General features: G+C 27.5%; 1 protein-coding gene across 1 annotated transcript in view; it reads left to right on the plus strand.

The window, feature by feature from the left end:
- Positions 1 to 578: 578 nt before the first annotated feature.
- The window catches only part of LOC122272790 (bifunctional 3'-5' exonuclease/ATP-dependent helicase WRN), a 25,109-nt gene continuing 9,433 nt past the window's right edge, over positions 579 to 16,254 (plus strand). The window contains exons 1-10 of the mRNA XM_071181671.1: positions 579 to 664; positions 1,317 to 1,399; positions 1,552 to 1,658; positions 1,757 to 1,863; positions 6,453 to 6,613; positions 7,353 to 7,444; positions 9,893 to 9,965; positions 11,667 to 11,775; positions 13,628 to 13,810; positions 14,110 to 14,218. Coding sequence (XP_071037772.1) covers positions 579 to 664; positions 1,317 to 1,399; positions 1,552 to 1,658; positions 1,757 to 1,863; positions 6,453 to 6,613; positions 7,353 to 7,444; positions 9,893 to 9,965; positions 11,667 to 11,775; positions 13,628 to 13,810; positions 14,110 to 14,218 — 1,110 coding nt within the window. The remainder of the gene's footprint in view (positions 665 to 1,316; positions 1,400 to 1,551; positions 1,659 to 1,756; positions 1,864 to 6,452; positions 6,614 to 7,352; positions 7,445 to 9,892; positions 9,966 to 11,666; positions 11,776 to 13,627; positions 13,811 to 14,109; positions 14,219 to 16,254) is intronic.

Raw genomic sequence — 16,254 nt, forward strand, 5'->3', positions numbered from 1 at the left:
ACTTATGTTTCACAGCTAAAAAGATTTAAGAAGAAAATCAACTGTAGTAGTAAATTTTAAAAAGTAAAATGGAATTTTTTTTAACTTTACTTAGTTAAATATCGAAAGACGCGTTTTCAAAAATAACACAAATCTCAAGAAAATATTGTATCTTTAAAATTTAATGTACATTAATTTGTTAAATTTATATTCTTTTAAAAGAGTCTGTTACCTTTCGTTGCAAAAGTCCAGAATTTCTATCATGGGCTGCCCTATCGCGCCAATGTTTGAGCAGCAGGAGATCAATCGGTGTAACATCCTTTTAAAAAAAAAAAGGTTTATTAAAAAAAGAATTTACTTCCTTATTGCCTCGGATAATCGAGGTTCTACTGTACTTATTAAATTATGTATTGATTGTAATTTTATAGAAACTGTAAGTCAGTAAATGTAAGAGCTTATATTAGTTTCAATGTTAATACAAATTTTATTCTTCTTGAATCAAAATGTATATCATATTGTACTTTGCTTTGTAATTTTTAATTATAAAAGTGTATTATTTTCTTTGAGATACTATGATTTAAAATTCTGTTTCCTTATCAATGTCTTCCAGTGTAGCTAATATATCTGCCTGCTTTCTTGGGTCAACTCAAACTAAAATGGGTCAAGTTAAAGAAGAACTGCTTCAGTAAGTTTATGCATATAATTTATTTGTTTATTTTTGTTATCTCTTTGTTTTGAATGATTTTTAATAAGTCAATCTGATAAATTTATGGTTTATTCTGAAGATCTGTCACAAGACTATTAATTGAGCCCTCTGCTGTAAAAGTTGTTAAGAGTATAGTCATAACCCCCAAGTAAAAATATTACTATTAACAATTAATTATTACAAGCTAATATTTGAATAGATAAAATCAAGGTTATTTTTATTCAAGCTCAACGCCCTTTTGAATTTTAATGAAAGGGAGCCTATTTATCTGTTTGATAATTTAAAAAAAAAAAAAATTAGATCATAAAACATTAAAATAAAATAATTTTTTTGAATTATTTTAAAATGATGAACTAAGAGGCAAAGGAATGACTCTTAGATTTATAGCCTTTACTTCTCTCAACCATCGATGAATATTGAAGAAGCAATTTCTTCAGTGTTGATTTTTCCCCTAACAGACAGCACACAAATCTTAAATTTGGTGTTTGGTCTCTTTAGTATAACATTGTTCAAATAATTAAACATTTGTGTTTATGAACATTTTCAATATTTTAGTTTTAAACTGTTATACAAATTAATGCAATTTATTTTATTTGCTATTTATGTATTAAAATAGAATTATATATTTTAGGGGAAAGCACAAAGTTATCTACATAACTCCAGAATTTGCTGAAAATGCTGTTTCATTATTGCAAACATTAGATAAAAATGTTGGTAAGATATTTAAGGAATTAATGTTAATTCAGTTGGATATTTCATCTTTTTATTTATATATGTATATATATTGAATTTCAAATATCAAATCATTTTTTTTTCCTAGTTTGCTTTCAATGCTTTTTTCCTTATTTTGTTAATATGAATTTCAGGAATTGTCCTGTTTGCTATTGATGAAGCGCATTGTGTTTCTCAATGGGGGCATGACTTTAGAAGCTCATACCGAAACCTAGGGTCTCTGCGTAGAACCTTTAGTCATGTATGTTTTGAAAATTGTTGTGCATTCCAAGATAAAGAAACAATTTATGTATTTTTTATACTAAAAAGTTTGTATCTTAAAAATATATCTTTGTTTAGGTTCCTTTTATGGCTGTAACAGCAACTGCTACTCCAACTGTTTTAAACGATATTTGTACTTCCTTAAATCTACGAAATCCTGTTAAAGTAGTTTCAAGTTTTGATAGGTAACTTAATTTACTTATAACTAATAATCCTAACTTAATTTTTTTTCAGCATCACTCTCTTATTTAATGTAACTTGTTTAAATGTAACAACATTTACCCCAAACGTAAGCAATACTTGAAATTTTATAAAGCAAAGATATCCTCCTAAAGTAGTTTTAATAGGTAACTTAACTTACTCATAACTAATAAACATAACTTAATTATTTCCCTTTCGTATTTAATGTATTTTGTTTAAATATAGCAGCATTTGTCCCAATACTTGCAATTTTATAAAGCAAATCTATCCTGAAGTAGCTTCAGACTCTGATAGTATGTTTATATCTTTATTATAACTTAATTTCTTTTAACATATGTCTTTAATTTAATGTAACTGTCATTGCTGTAACAGCAACTGCACATAATATTGAGAAAAAATTGTAGTTTTATAAAGTTTAATTTGTTAAACATTTCTTACTACTATGTTATACGGTTAGTCGTAAAGAGAAAATTATGGGCTATACTAACCTCAAAGTAATTTCTAAGCTATTTCACCGTTTCTCGTAGGTTTGCTTAGTTACCCAAAAAATTGCTTTTTTTATTTCGTCTGACTGTCACTTTTTTTGTCTGATATTATAATTCCATGGCTTCTCTATACTTAACGTACGTAAAAAATTTAGGCTCCGTGTTCTGAAACTGAGATTTCACGTTCCCAAAGCTTTCATCAATGAAAAATTCCATCAGATCTATCTCCTTCGNAACTCGCGCCCGGGGCACAATACCATTTTAGCGCCCCCCATTCGAAAACCATATAGTAGTATATGTAAAATATGCTCCCAAATTATTAAATAAATAATGTAAAGTAAATAAAGTCATAGGGTCAAGCTAGACTTTAAATTTGAGACAAAAAATGCAGTTGAGAAAACAATACTAGATTCTGAATTGTATATGATCATCTAGAATTAGTTCAAAAGATACCTATTATTTATTTTACATATTTATAAAGAAATATTTTAAGAACACGCAGTTTTAAAACAATAAAAAAGTAAATATTTATTATCTCTATGGGGATACATATATTTAATAATATGATTATAATACATTAATAAAACTAATTACTATGTATAAATTTTCCGCTTTTGATGAAGCAAATTTATCAATAATATCATCAAAGTTGATGATTACAAATTTGTTTCTTTCCACAATTAATGTTAGGTCACTTAGACCAGTGTTCCCCAACCCCCGGTCCGTGGATCAAATGGTACCGGGCCGCCTACTTCTGTGAAACTGAATTTAAACTCCTAGATTTATACCCCGAATTAAGAATATTTGTGTTCCCTTAAAATTTTATTTATTTAAAAAAAAAGGGCTCCCGAAGGTAGTGACATTAATTTTTAAATGTTTTAAAAAGTATAAAAAAAAGAAAAAAACAAGAAAACCACCGCAACTATTTTCTCTTTCAATTAGTTTTAATAAAACAAAATTAATATCTTAACTGTAAATATCATAAATAAAACACGAAGGCGAAAACACGAAGTTTACATTGGAACTAATGAAGAACTTTGCCTTTTCTCCCGATCGTGATTAATTGATTTAACGTTTTAGTAAGTTAAAATGTTAAATCACTTTATATTTATTTTTTGGTGTGACTGTATTTTATTTTGAAGGCATGATTAAATACAATTAAATTGAAATAAATAAATCAAAATAATCTAAAATGTAAACAATCAACGTCCACCCACCCCCAGCGGACCGCGGTAAAATTGTCAAACGTTGACAGGTCCGCCGCGATAAAAAGGTTGGGGAACACTGACTTAGACGATCTTGTCTCATCGTTGATCGTAGATATGTCAAAATTAATTTTAATTTGCGGAATGAACGTTCGCAGCTAGCAGTTGATACTGAGATAGTCAGGAGTACTTGAAGTGCCACTCTCAGGTTTGGAAAAACATCTTCTCCATACGAGATTATAAAAGTACGAAATTCTAATGGAGTTTTAGGTTAAATTTCTTTTCTACTGTGGAGTAACATTTTGCAGTCACATATTTCGATAAGAAGTTCTATTCCATTGAAATCTGCATTATAAAATTCGCCCAAATTTTTGCAATTTTTTTTCAAGGTCGTTATTAACATTATCCTCGTTTAGTAAATTTTCAATGTCTAGTAGAAATCCAAATATGAAATTAAGGTCACTTAATCGTGTACATATTTCTTGTTGCAGGCGATCAAGAACGCTTTTCATAACGCGAGAAATTTCACTTTCTGAGAAAAAAAACAACATCTCTAGCCAATTCTTCGAGCATTTTGCGGCGTCTTCCTACACGTATTGTTGCATCAATATCCTATTTTTCACAAAGAGATTTCGTTTTTTCTATTGCCTCTTCACAGAGCTTGTCTCAAATTTCGGGTACTTCAATCGCTAATGATTCAAGATCATTGAACCCTTCTCTAAAATTCATTCTAGGATCTTGTAATCTGAGCTGCACACGATCAATCCTCCTTAAGAATTCATATTAGAAATGAACTAAAGTTATGAAACTAAAAGTTAGTACATTTTGAAACAGAATTGTAGCTTCACTTCTGATGTCACTTGTAGTGGTAGTGTCCTCTGCTAATTTTTCTAATAGTTCTACTATATTCTCTAGCCCATTGATGATAACGCTAACCGCTTGTATTCTGCCGCTCCATTGTGTTTCAGATTCACGTTTGACAGTTTCTGTTAAAGCATTTTTTAATAATTCCCATCGTAACGTTGAGCGTGAGAAAAACAGATATATGCTTTCTGTGGTCTGCAGTTTGTTAAAGAAATTTCATCGGAATTTAATTATTCTATAATTGTATTTTTGATCGAGGCTGCATCTTTAGCATGTATTTCAATAAAACCCAAAAAAGATTCTTTGATGGAAACTTTTTTATTGATAAAATCAGCATCTACATACCTAGCGACTTGGGACATTTGTTCTCGATGAGAGATATCAGGAGTTGAATCAAACAAAAGTCCATAATATTTATTTCTTTTGATATCGTTTATTAGTTGATTTCGAACTGTAGATGCCAGAAGATGAATGAATTCATTTTGGATCTGTGTTGACAAATATGAGACAGTTTTTGGAGTTTCTGTGGCATGTTAAAGATGATTTGCTAGTAGCGAATCAAACTGAGCTACAAGTTTAAGTAAAGATAATAGGTTTCCAACTTTTGTACCAACTTGAAGTGCTAGTTTTTTAACATGGCTTCATTATTTGTTTTATTACTTACCAAGAATGCCTTGAATGCACGAAATAACTTAAACGTTAATATTTCGAGTATTTCCCTAATTTGTTGCAGACTTCCACTACCTGTCGAAAGTATCAAAGATACGTACAGTCACGGAAAAAAGTATCCGGAAGGTAACAAATAAGGAATCATTTATTTTTTTAATACAGATATTTCTCAGGCACACAACAAATACGGCGTTTGCGTCCTTTCCTAGAAACGGCAAAACGCTGTATTTGTTGTGTGTCTCCTTTCGATCCTTTAGTTGTTATTTTCCGGCTACTTTTTTCCGTGTACATATAAGTACATTAGAGTGTTATTGTTATCGTTTTAACAAGCGTAAGCTACATTGCGTTTATGGAAATAAAAATAAATATTGTTCTGAAAGAAAGAATGTTTGTACTTTGTAAACTTCAAATATTTTTTATAACATATTGTTTCATCAGACAAATCAAGAAAGGAGATAATTTCTGTAACCACACAGCGTTGATGCCATAAGCAAGTGCTTGTCGGACACAGATCGAGTCAGCCCTGCCAGTAGACAAGACGTGCCATTTCTATTATGAATATATTATTACACTTTGAATTAGACTATTAGTGTTCCTTTTTATTTATGAATTAACATTAATTATATTACACTGGCACTAAAATTAAAATATGTTTTCCAGAAACCAATTATAATAAAAATAAAAATTATCCAGCAATTTTTTGTTTTGCGGACCATTTGGCGCCCCTTTGAGAGTAGCGCCCGGGGCATGATGACCCCCCTTGCCCACTCCTCACTACGCCACTGCCATCTGGTTGGTTCAAGTTTCAGTTGCATATGGTTACAGGCAATTTTTTCTCTATAGAGAAACAGTTGCTGGTAATTTTAGCAAATGTGTTTTCTGTATTACATATTAGCAATGTTTTGTGGATGTTGATATGACTACGCTAACATTTGATTTGAATTGATTATTGTAGATCAGTTTCATCATGATAACTCTATTAAAATGACTGGATCCTTCCATCTTGTTTTTTGACACTAAAAATAATCTGTTACATTATGGAGTATGATCTCTGTATGTTTGCTCAGTCACTGATAATTTGAGCAACTGTCTACATCACATTAGCATTTTTGAGCAATTTTTAGTGGAAGTTGAGGATACAATTCGGCTTATGATTGACTTACCGGTTTCGTTGTAGATCATTTTCATCATGTGATATCCCTTTTAAAGTGACTGCATCATTCCATCAATGATGTTTTTTTATGGTTACATTCTTTACTAGGAACAAGAATTTTTTACATTAAACTTTTTTTATGTTTAGGTTTTTTATATTATTATTAATTATTTTATTACTGTTCTAATTACTTTTAGGCCCAATTTGTATTTGGAAGTCAGCATGAAGAGTAACTCAATAACAAATGATTTGCTGAGAGTGATGACTAAAAAAAATGGCAAGCCTAGTTTTGCGGGGCCAACGATTATTTATTGCCCTACTAGAAATGCAACTATAGAGGTTCACAAGAAGATTCTAGGTGAGTAATATTACTTAAAAGTCTCTGTTTAAACATTGCTGCTCATTAAAAATATACGAAAATTAAATTACATATGTCGGAAATATCTTATTTTTAATTCAACTTTTCTGCATTTTTAACTATAAAATTTTTATTTCTATACATACAGTATTTTGTGTAGGAAAATATTACTCCAAAAATATGCACTTTTTTTTACAGTAAAAAATATATATATAATTTTATGCTTCACAAATTATTGCTCTTTAGTTCTAAGTAGCGTGTTTAAAGTAATGTATAATGTTAAAATTTTATGAATATTTATTTTAAATTTTGTCTTTTAATTGTGGCTGGTATTCAGGTTTTGGTTATTGCAAAGGGTCTTGGTTTTCCAAATTTGGTTGAAGTTGTAATCAAAATATTTTATATAATTATTGCAGTTTTTCTTTTAATAAGAAAAGCTTTCTTGAAAAATTATGTGTTTTGTCTTAGTGAAATTATTATCATCCATTAATTCAAAAATAGTTAGTTATTAGTTGATTGTATTTTTTTTCCCTTAAGCCTAATAAAAAATAAGTATATAGAAGGAATTCCTGTAATAAAATTTTTGTTAGTGTCTAAATGTTAATTGCTAGTAATCTGAATTTAATTCGCTCGTATCAAATAATATTCTTATAGATACAATTCTTAAAAATACTTATTTTTGAAAAATTATTTTTTTGATAGTTGAATTTTAAAATTAAGTTTACCTGTTTTATTCTAGATATGAATGTATCTTGTCAGATGTATCATGCAGGAATGACACCTTTACAACGCAAGACTGCTCATCGAGAATTTGTTCATGACAAAGTTGAGGTAAAATTCCTGATCGTACATTTACAACATTACCATAAAACATGTTTTTATTTACCACATGTTTTACACCACAATAAATTTAGAAACTTTAATGTAGTGTACTAACATAACTCCAAGAATCAACTAAAATGATAATCAAGTTTCATTAGCTGTGGTGGTAACTATATAAAACCTAGAACTAGAGTATACACTGTTTTCCATAGTGGTTAGACCAGTGGTTCCCAAACCATTTTGCTTTATTCTCTCCTCTTTACTATTTCTAGAGGCTCATTCATCTTTTCAAAAACACATAGTTATACAATATTTATTGAGATTTTAACTGTTTTGTAACATGTTTTAAAATTTAACAAAAGCAGTGCTAATGCTTTCATGGTTATTTTCTTTTCATATTAACAAACAAATCATTTAATTGTAAGAAATAATTCTTTAATTTTTAGGAAAAATGGCTAATGTGTTGTTAGTAACTTCTTGTTTAATGAAATGCCTGTCATTGATTTTTATTTTCTTCATCAATTTTTTAACATACAGAATAGCACTTGTAAAGACTAAAACACTGGTTACTTCCAACTATAAGTCATTTTCGTTTGTAACCTAATTGAGAAACAATGCTCTGATAGCTCTTTCTGACACTTTAGATAAAATTTGCACGAGTAGACTAAAATTCTGAGATTGCTTTCTCTTTAAATATGTTTTTTGCTGGGATATAATTTTTTAAGTCTAAGAAACTCAAATAGCAAAATCTAAAAACTTTTTCAACAATGAAACTGAATTTCAGTTCTGATCAGAGAGTTCAGGAAAGCCTACCCTTAAGTTCATTTTCAGAAGATACAAAGGGGTATTCAGTATAAATCACGATTAATCTGAAGAACCTCATTCCTCCCTTGAAAGTACGAAATTACCCTTTGGTTAGAGACTACTGGGTTAGGCTCTCCAACTTTAGATTAAATGGCCAACGAAGATCATTTAAAACTTCCAAGTTGCTTACCATGGCATCAAGCAATGAACTGTTTCACTTCTAAATGGATGACAGCTTTACAATACTTCACCCTGTTCCACGGTTTGCTTTGACGTAACTGAAGTTTCGAGCAACGCCAAAACCCCAACTGTAGTGGAATAACAAATCACTTAGGACCACACAGCCTCTTAATGACGTAGAATGCTTACAGCTGATAATGGGTCAGACATAATCTTTAATTTGAGGGGGAGTGTGTGGCAGTAACTTTATTAAGCTTCTTCAGAGTGTGTAGCATTTTTAAAAAGTGCTTAAAGGTGCTCATTTTTTATTACCGTTTTTTAAAAGCACTTAAATGTGCTTTTTTCTTTGGAAGTTTATAAAAAGTGCTTTAATTTTTCCTTTTACAAAATGAGATTTTGTCTTTACCATTTTTAAAATTTGTTAAATAATTAAGTAAAGTAGTTATTTATTTAAAAAATCGAATGAGCCAATCAATAATGAATATATTTAAAATTGTGCATAAATTGTTTTTAATGTGGGTGAAATCAAAATATAATCAAGAAACAAGTTCTTTGTCAGAAACTAATTTTTTCTCATGATCATGTAAAGTCTTTGAAAATTATTTTGCATTTTGTTTATATGTATATATATATATATAAAGAACTTTCATCAATAGAAAGAAAAAAAATTATAAGTGCAAATATCCTAATTCTGAAGTGCTTAAAAATAATTTTTGAGTGTTTAAGAAGTACTTTAAAGGTGCTTATCTTTTGTTAAAAAATTTGGCTATGCACCCTGTTCTGAATTCATTGTGCTTATGTACACCCATAAATATACATCCTTTTCCATAATAATTAGAACATCTGACTTCAAGACCAAACTGATGATGATTTCTGGGCCCTGGATCAAAATTCATAGCAAACCCCTTTTTTTAAAACAGTATAAATGTAATTTTCATATTTTTAAAGCTATTTACTAAATTGCTAATTATTAACGCTAAACTAAAGGTAATTTATCATTTGATTCTTTAAATAACACTTTTTATTACTAAATTATTAGTTTCAATCGTTTTATTAATGCTTACTTTTGTTGCAAATTCAACATTAATTTGCTTATGTTATTGACTTGCAGTAAGCATAAATAAAAAAATATTACTGAAATATTGCAAGCATACATAGAAATTTACAGATATTTATTTTAAAGATAAATAAAAGAAAAGGCAAAAAATTTTTAAAATTTTAAATAAAAATATATAGCACTTTTTGTAAAGAATTTTCACCTGGCCACAAGGCAATTGTCCCTTTCTACCCCCTTCTTCTTTTTATTCAGCATTCAATAAACTGGCTTAAAAAATTTTATTTCTAAGATATGACAGAAACATATCTATCTAATTTATGTTTGATACTATTGCTTCACAAAGACACAATTAGAATAATTCTGCTTCACAATCTGTCTTTATGACCTAAACTTAGTTTTTTTTCTCCCCCATTTAGGTTGTTGTTGCAACTGTTGCTTTTGGTATGGGCATTGACAAGCCTGATGTCAGGCGTGTTATACACTATGGTGGTATGTGATTTTTAATTTTTTTAACTTTTTCGAAAGAAAAACTTATTGAAAAGAAAATTTATGTTTTTCCAAAGGTATAAATATAAAACTTTTAAAATTTCATTGTTTAAACTCAAATAGTATTTTTCCATAATGTCTCGATTGTAAGAGGCTTAATAGTTTGTATTAATTTATAGAGTGTATGTTATAATGCTTTTTTGTTTTTTTATTAGTAGAATTAGTTTAGAATGTGAAAATCATGATTGAATAGTTATGAGTCTTCATTTACTAATCCCCAATGCTGCATTCTAAGGATTTTAAAAGACATCAACTTTTTTTAAAAAAACATCTTTTTTATGAGCTAAACATTTAATGAAATGTAAATTTAAAAACAAAGTAAAATATGTATTAAAAAAAAAGTATTGGAGCACATGTAAAAGAATTTTCTGCTCTTGTGTTTAATGTAAAGTGAAGTCTGTATATTTTTAAATACCTACCCATTTATTTGAGCCCACAAAACAAAAGCCCCTTGATTTATAGAGTAGTTTAATCAATTTTCAGAACATTTTCAATTTGAGAAAATACATCTCATCCTCTAAATAGAAATATTGTTTTTAAAATGCATAATTGCTTAAAATATATATTTTAGTTTATATTGAAGAAACCATATTAAAAAACCAATAGTATGTGAAAAAGATCTAATATTTGAATGGCTAAAACTATACTTTTTAAAAAATATTTATGTAAATTTATTAGAATTTCAAGTATCCTAACTTCAGTCATATGAATATTTTTTTTATAAAAGTAATAGATGGCTATTTAATTTTATTGAAAAAGTTAATCCAAAAATTAAATTCAACTGGTAGGTGGTTATCTGCAGATTTGATACTGCAGAAAATATTGTAAAAATATAGATGAAACATTACTTTTGTATTTATTAAATAAAAAATTCTTATCAGTAAAATACCATTTTTTGGAACTTACATCAATTTTTATTGGTTTATGATTTTGAAAAGTATTTTCCATTTCTGGCTTTGTAAACATTATTGGTTCCAATCAAAGTATTCCCATGAAACTTTGGTCATGGCCTTATTAAAATTTTAAATGAAATTTTATTTTTTTATTTTAGTAGCTTATGTTATTGATTAAATCTTTAAATTGAAAATAATGTATATTAAAAAATAAATGCTGTAACTCAGGATAACTAACTAATTCAGGACATTTTTTTTTTCAATATTGATAATTACATATATTGTTTAAAAATTGCTAAGAATCACACTGCTCATTCCTGTGGAGATCATTTGTGTTTTTTATTATGGTTATAAAATGTAAAGTATATAGAAATGAAGCTTTGCAGGCACTACCACTTGTTGTGTTTTTGATCAAGGCACATAATTATATGCTTAAGAATTATTTTTAGCTATAACAAATGTAGGCATAACTTTAAAAAGTTTTTATAATAGTGTGTTCACAATTTTTTTTTTAAAAAGCAAATGTGGAGCAAATTTATAGATACTAAAAATAATTATGATGAGGGACTTTTTTTTTTTAAGCATTATGATTTTTTCTCAAAATTTTTAGAGGCGAGTGTTACTTTATGCACTTCTTAAAGATCTTAAAATGAAGTTAGTGAGTTTTATAGTGTGTTAGCTTCAAGATATAATTACAAAGTAATTAGTTGGTGATTAAAATATTAATTTTGAACTGTTATTCTCATTCTAGCACCAAAGGATATTGAGTCTTATTATCAAGAAATAGGTAGAGCTGGCCGTGATGGTTCTCCAAGTATTTGCCAAGTCTTTTATTCCAATGGAGATTTTGTTACTTCAAAGTTAGTTATTCTTAGAAGTGTCATTTTTAGATTCATCTATATAAAATTTTATCTGAAATAGTTTTTTATTTTATGACCGGTATTGAAAAGTCTAGCTTTTTTGGGTTTACAACAATCAATGTTCAACTTAGTTGCTTGGTAACCCCGCTGTGAAGACCAGTGGTCTCCTGAATCCAGCAATGAAGCCAACTAGTCTTTGTGGAGAACTTTTTGAATATTCATTTGTTTTACACAGAGAAGAAAACCACTAAAGTCACTTTGATTCATTATTTTATTGATTAGATCTTTTTAATGTGTACGACATTTTTATGATTGGTTGAATATACAAGGCCCCTTTTATTAGATGTAATTTTCAATGAATAACATTTAAGTTTCATAAATAACTAAATGTTTATTCAAATAATAATCAAAACAAAAAAAGTATTTATATTTTTGTGTAGGTATGTTGTTCATCCAAAAAATTATGAATGATTGCAAAAATTTCTACAAATTCAAAAGATATTATAATATAATTTTAGTTGCACCATTCTTAAACCTGATGCAAGTTCTATACATTTGTTAAAGTAATTTTCATAACTGGTGACATGTTTTTTTTTATTATGTCAATGTCATACTTTGCTGCCAATGATTAAAATCATAAAGTTACTGCTTCTGAAAGATCAATNGGAGAACTTTTTGAACTTTCTTTTTTTTTTACACAGAGAAGAAAACCACTAAAGTCACTTTGATTCATTCTTTTATTGGATTAGATTTTTTTTTTAATGCGTATGACATTTTTATGATTGGTTGAATATACAAGGCCCCTTTTATTAGATGTAATTTTCAATGAATAACATTTAAGTTTCATAAATAACTAAATGTTTATTCAAATAATAATCAAAACAAAAAAAGTATTTATATTTTTGTGTAGGTATGTTGTTCATCCAAAAAATTATGAATGATTGCAAAAATTTCTACAAATTCAAAAGATATTATAATATAATTTTAGTTGCACCATTCTTAAACCTGATGCAAGTTCTATACATTTGTTAAAGTAATTTTCATAACTGGTGACATGTTTTTTTTATTAAGTCAATGTCATACTCATTTGCTGCCAATGCTTCTGAAAGATCAATCTCTTTCGAACTGAATATATTTTTAAATCTCATTTTGTTATTAGTTGTAAACATTTACTTTTTACATATCTTTACAAATGAATTAATTTGTCATTTTATTTACTGTTTAGTTTTTTTGTGCTTTCTATTTCATCAAAGCAAAAAATCCTAAGAGCACAAATCTGTGAATTATTACAAAATGACTTGTTTTGCATAATTCTGCTAGAAATATCCTTTTTTTGTCTTTTGTTTATTTTGAGCACACATCTCAAAAAATTTAAAATAAATATATTTTCCGATTATGTCTGCCTTGTGCTTAGGACCCCTAAGCCTAACTTTTATAAATGTTGTAAACTTTATGGTTTGTGAAAATGCTTTGTAAATGTATATCATAATATCTCATTTTTTTAATGTTGTATAAGTTTTTTAAAACTATTTCATTATTGCGTTTTCATCTCTTTTTTTTTTCTTTCTCATCTACGAATTTTTATTATCTCATTTTTTGGAAATCCTGACAATTAATATATGATGTTATTTTGTAGCCAAAGTTTTGAAATACTGTTAACTTAATTTGTTAACCAGAGAAACACTTAACTTTTTGCCATATCTTATTGGTAAGCAATGCCATTCATGGCTGAAAAACATGGGTAGTCATTTTACTTTGCGGGAATTGCTATTGTTATAGATGTTTCTTATTTTTTACTCAAACAGTGATATAAAAACCAATATTGTTGCAGTAAAAAAAAATTTTATTGCAGGTTTTTCTTGAAAGAAATTAAAAGTGAAAAGTTTCTAGCTCATAAACAAGATATGATATCCAAAATGCAGCAGTATTTAAACTCAAATCAATGTCGAAGGAAAATGCTTCTATCTCATTTTCAAGGAGAATCTGTAACAAATTTGAAACAAAGTGATAAATGCTGTGATAATTGTAAGAAAAAGTAAGTTCTTTTGTATCAATAATATTATAACAATCGCATTCATTTAAGGAAAATTAGTAAAAATATGTAATAACATTGCTAAAGAACAACATTATAATTTTATTCAATTTGTGTTTTGATGAACAATTTTCTCTTTTATATTAGAAACAAAATTTAAAAAAAACTTGTTAAATGAGAAAAATTTGCTTTTTCCAATAAATTTATTCTTAAATTTTTTTTGAAAATTGTATTGCATCTTATGTAACTAGTATTTATTTGTAGTACATGATATTAATTGTATTACAATTATTTTTTCCCAGAATCAAAAGAGCACAAATGTCATCTCAAAATAGTACATCATCTCAATGTATTGCAGATGACAAAAAAGATTTTTCTGAAGAAGCAAAACTCTTGTTTAGTGTAGTAGAGGTAAATTCTGTTTTATTGCTATGTAATATTATTAAAACATTGGCTTTTAAGTTTTGTTGCAGCATTATTTTTTAAGAAGATTATTTTTCAATCTATATATATATATGGTTTGTAATGAAGGGTGTTGTGTTGGCCTGATATCTCTAAAATTTGGCCTGGGCCACCAATTTGTTCAGTGTTCCTCCAGACCAACAATCAACGTGTAGGGATGGTATGCTGTTTTGATTTCATGTTTTGGTCTGTGTTTTTGTCACAAAATAGTATATTTCATTACAGTTGTGAATATTATTCGATCTCTATATTGTAATTTTTCATTTAAACTCTTTTTAATTACTTACATAATAAAAATATAGGAACATGTAAAAATGTAAGAGGGCCAATGGAAATGTGTACGGACTATCAACATCTTATCGTTGAATCTGGTTATTCTTAAAAAGTTTATTCTTTTGTACTAATGAAAATTTTTATTTTCTCCTTAAAAATTTGGTTTTATGCGATTGAATACGCCTTCCTTGTGAAATAGCTAAAGATATTATTTAAACTATTTATGAGAAAACTGTAATCCATCAGAGGTCAATGGATTGTAATTTTTTACAATCCTTTATAGGTTTCCATTAAAGATTGTGAATACATTGAACAACCTTATAATAAGTATAGAGTCAGGTGGGGGAAAGTTGTGTAAAAATCAATCAGTGTTAACGTTCAAGGAGACTTTAAAACTAAACTATTAAATTTATTTTAAGGAAACTTTTGGTGCATTTTATATCCATTGAATCCATATAGATTAAATATGAAGCATAATTTTTATTTTATTTTGTTTGATTGTTTTCTTACAGTAGTGCTTTCAAAAGAACATGTTTTGATATGCCCACTTTTCCCATGATGGAGTAAAAGTTTAGATAATTCTAGAATTGGTGTATATTTCATTAAGAAACGTACATGAATATTATTTTTAAAATAAAAATGATTGTAATAAATATATTTTAATTGTATTTAAAAACACAAATATTTATTTTATATGTTTTTAAAATAAAGAGTTAATGTTCATGGCTATCCAAACTAGGCTTCACTTAGGATGTAGTATGTTTTGTTGAATTTGATCAAAAATAGCTAGAAAAGTGTAATGGTTTTTTTGTGTGAATATTTTAAGTATTTATTATATTAATATATAATAAATATTTTATATTTTTATTATATGAAGTTAAAATTAATGTCTTATTTCAAGTATTTTATTATTCAAGTTATTTTAAGAAATTTTGTTTTCCATTAAAAAAAAACTGCTCTCTATATGTGAAACTTTAGTTATGCCTTTAAATATACTCACTAAGTCATTCATATACTCACTAAGCCATTATGGTATTTTTTTTTTTTTTGTTCTAATCGAATCATATACCGGTTATAATCTATATAGGGTAATAAAAAGGAATTACTTTTGAGCTATTTTATAGGCATTAGGTATTTACTAAAGTTAATAAAGAAATTTTAAAAAAATGTCTCTATCATGCACCTTAGCTAAGCCTAACCTTATATCCAACTTATTTATTATGAAGAGATTGTAAACCCTCTGTGCTTAGCTTTAAAAATTAGCAAGTTTGAAGCCTCTTTCCATCTTTAAATGTTTATGCAATATTTGAGTAGCCTCTAAATTTATTTATGCTCTGAATTTTTGGAAGTGTTTTGCAAATTAGTTTTCATCCAAAACAATTTCAATTTGTCACTGTGCTAAGTGAAGATAATACTATTTATTTTCTTAGTAATATTATAATTCAGTACCTATTTATAACATTTAGTTTTTTCTCAATTATTAACTAAATTTTAAAAATCGATAAATGTTATGCTATCAATGTTTTTTAAAACGATCTAGTTTTTTATTATAAAAATTTTTGCAGTTTTTCTTGTAATCAACAGCTTTTTAAAAGTACAAATATTATCTATTTTACACATGATAATAAAAAACTTTTCTGTGTTAAATATTTATAACTTATGGTTCATAGTATAAGACTTGTTTTCTAAATTTTATTGGTTTACTAATTATT

The sequence above is a fragment of the Parasteatoda tepidariorum genome, chromosome 6, assembly GCF_043381705.1.
Source record: "Parasteatoda tepidariorum isolate YZ-2023 chromosome 6, CAS_Ptep_4.0, whole genome shotgun sequence".
Classification (NCBI taxonomy): domain Eukaryota; kingdom Metazoa; phylum Arthropoda; class Arachnida; order Araneae; family Theridiidae; genus Parasteatoda; species Parasteatoda tepidariorum.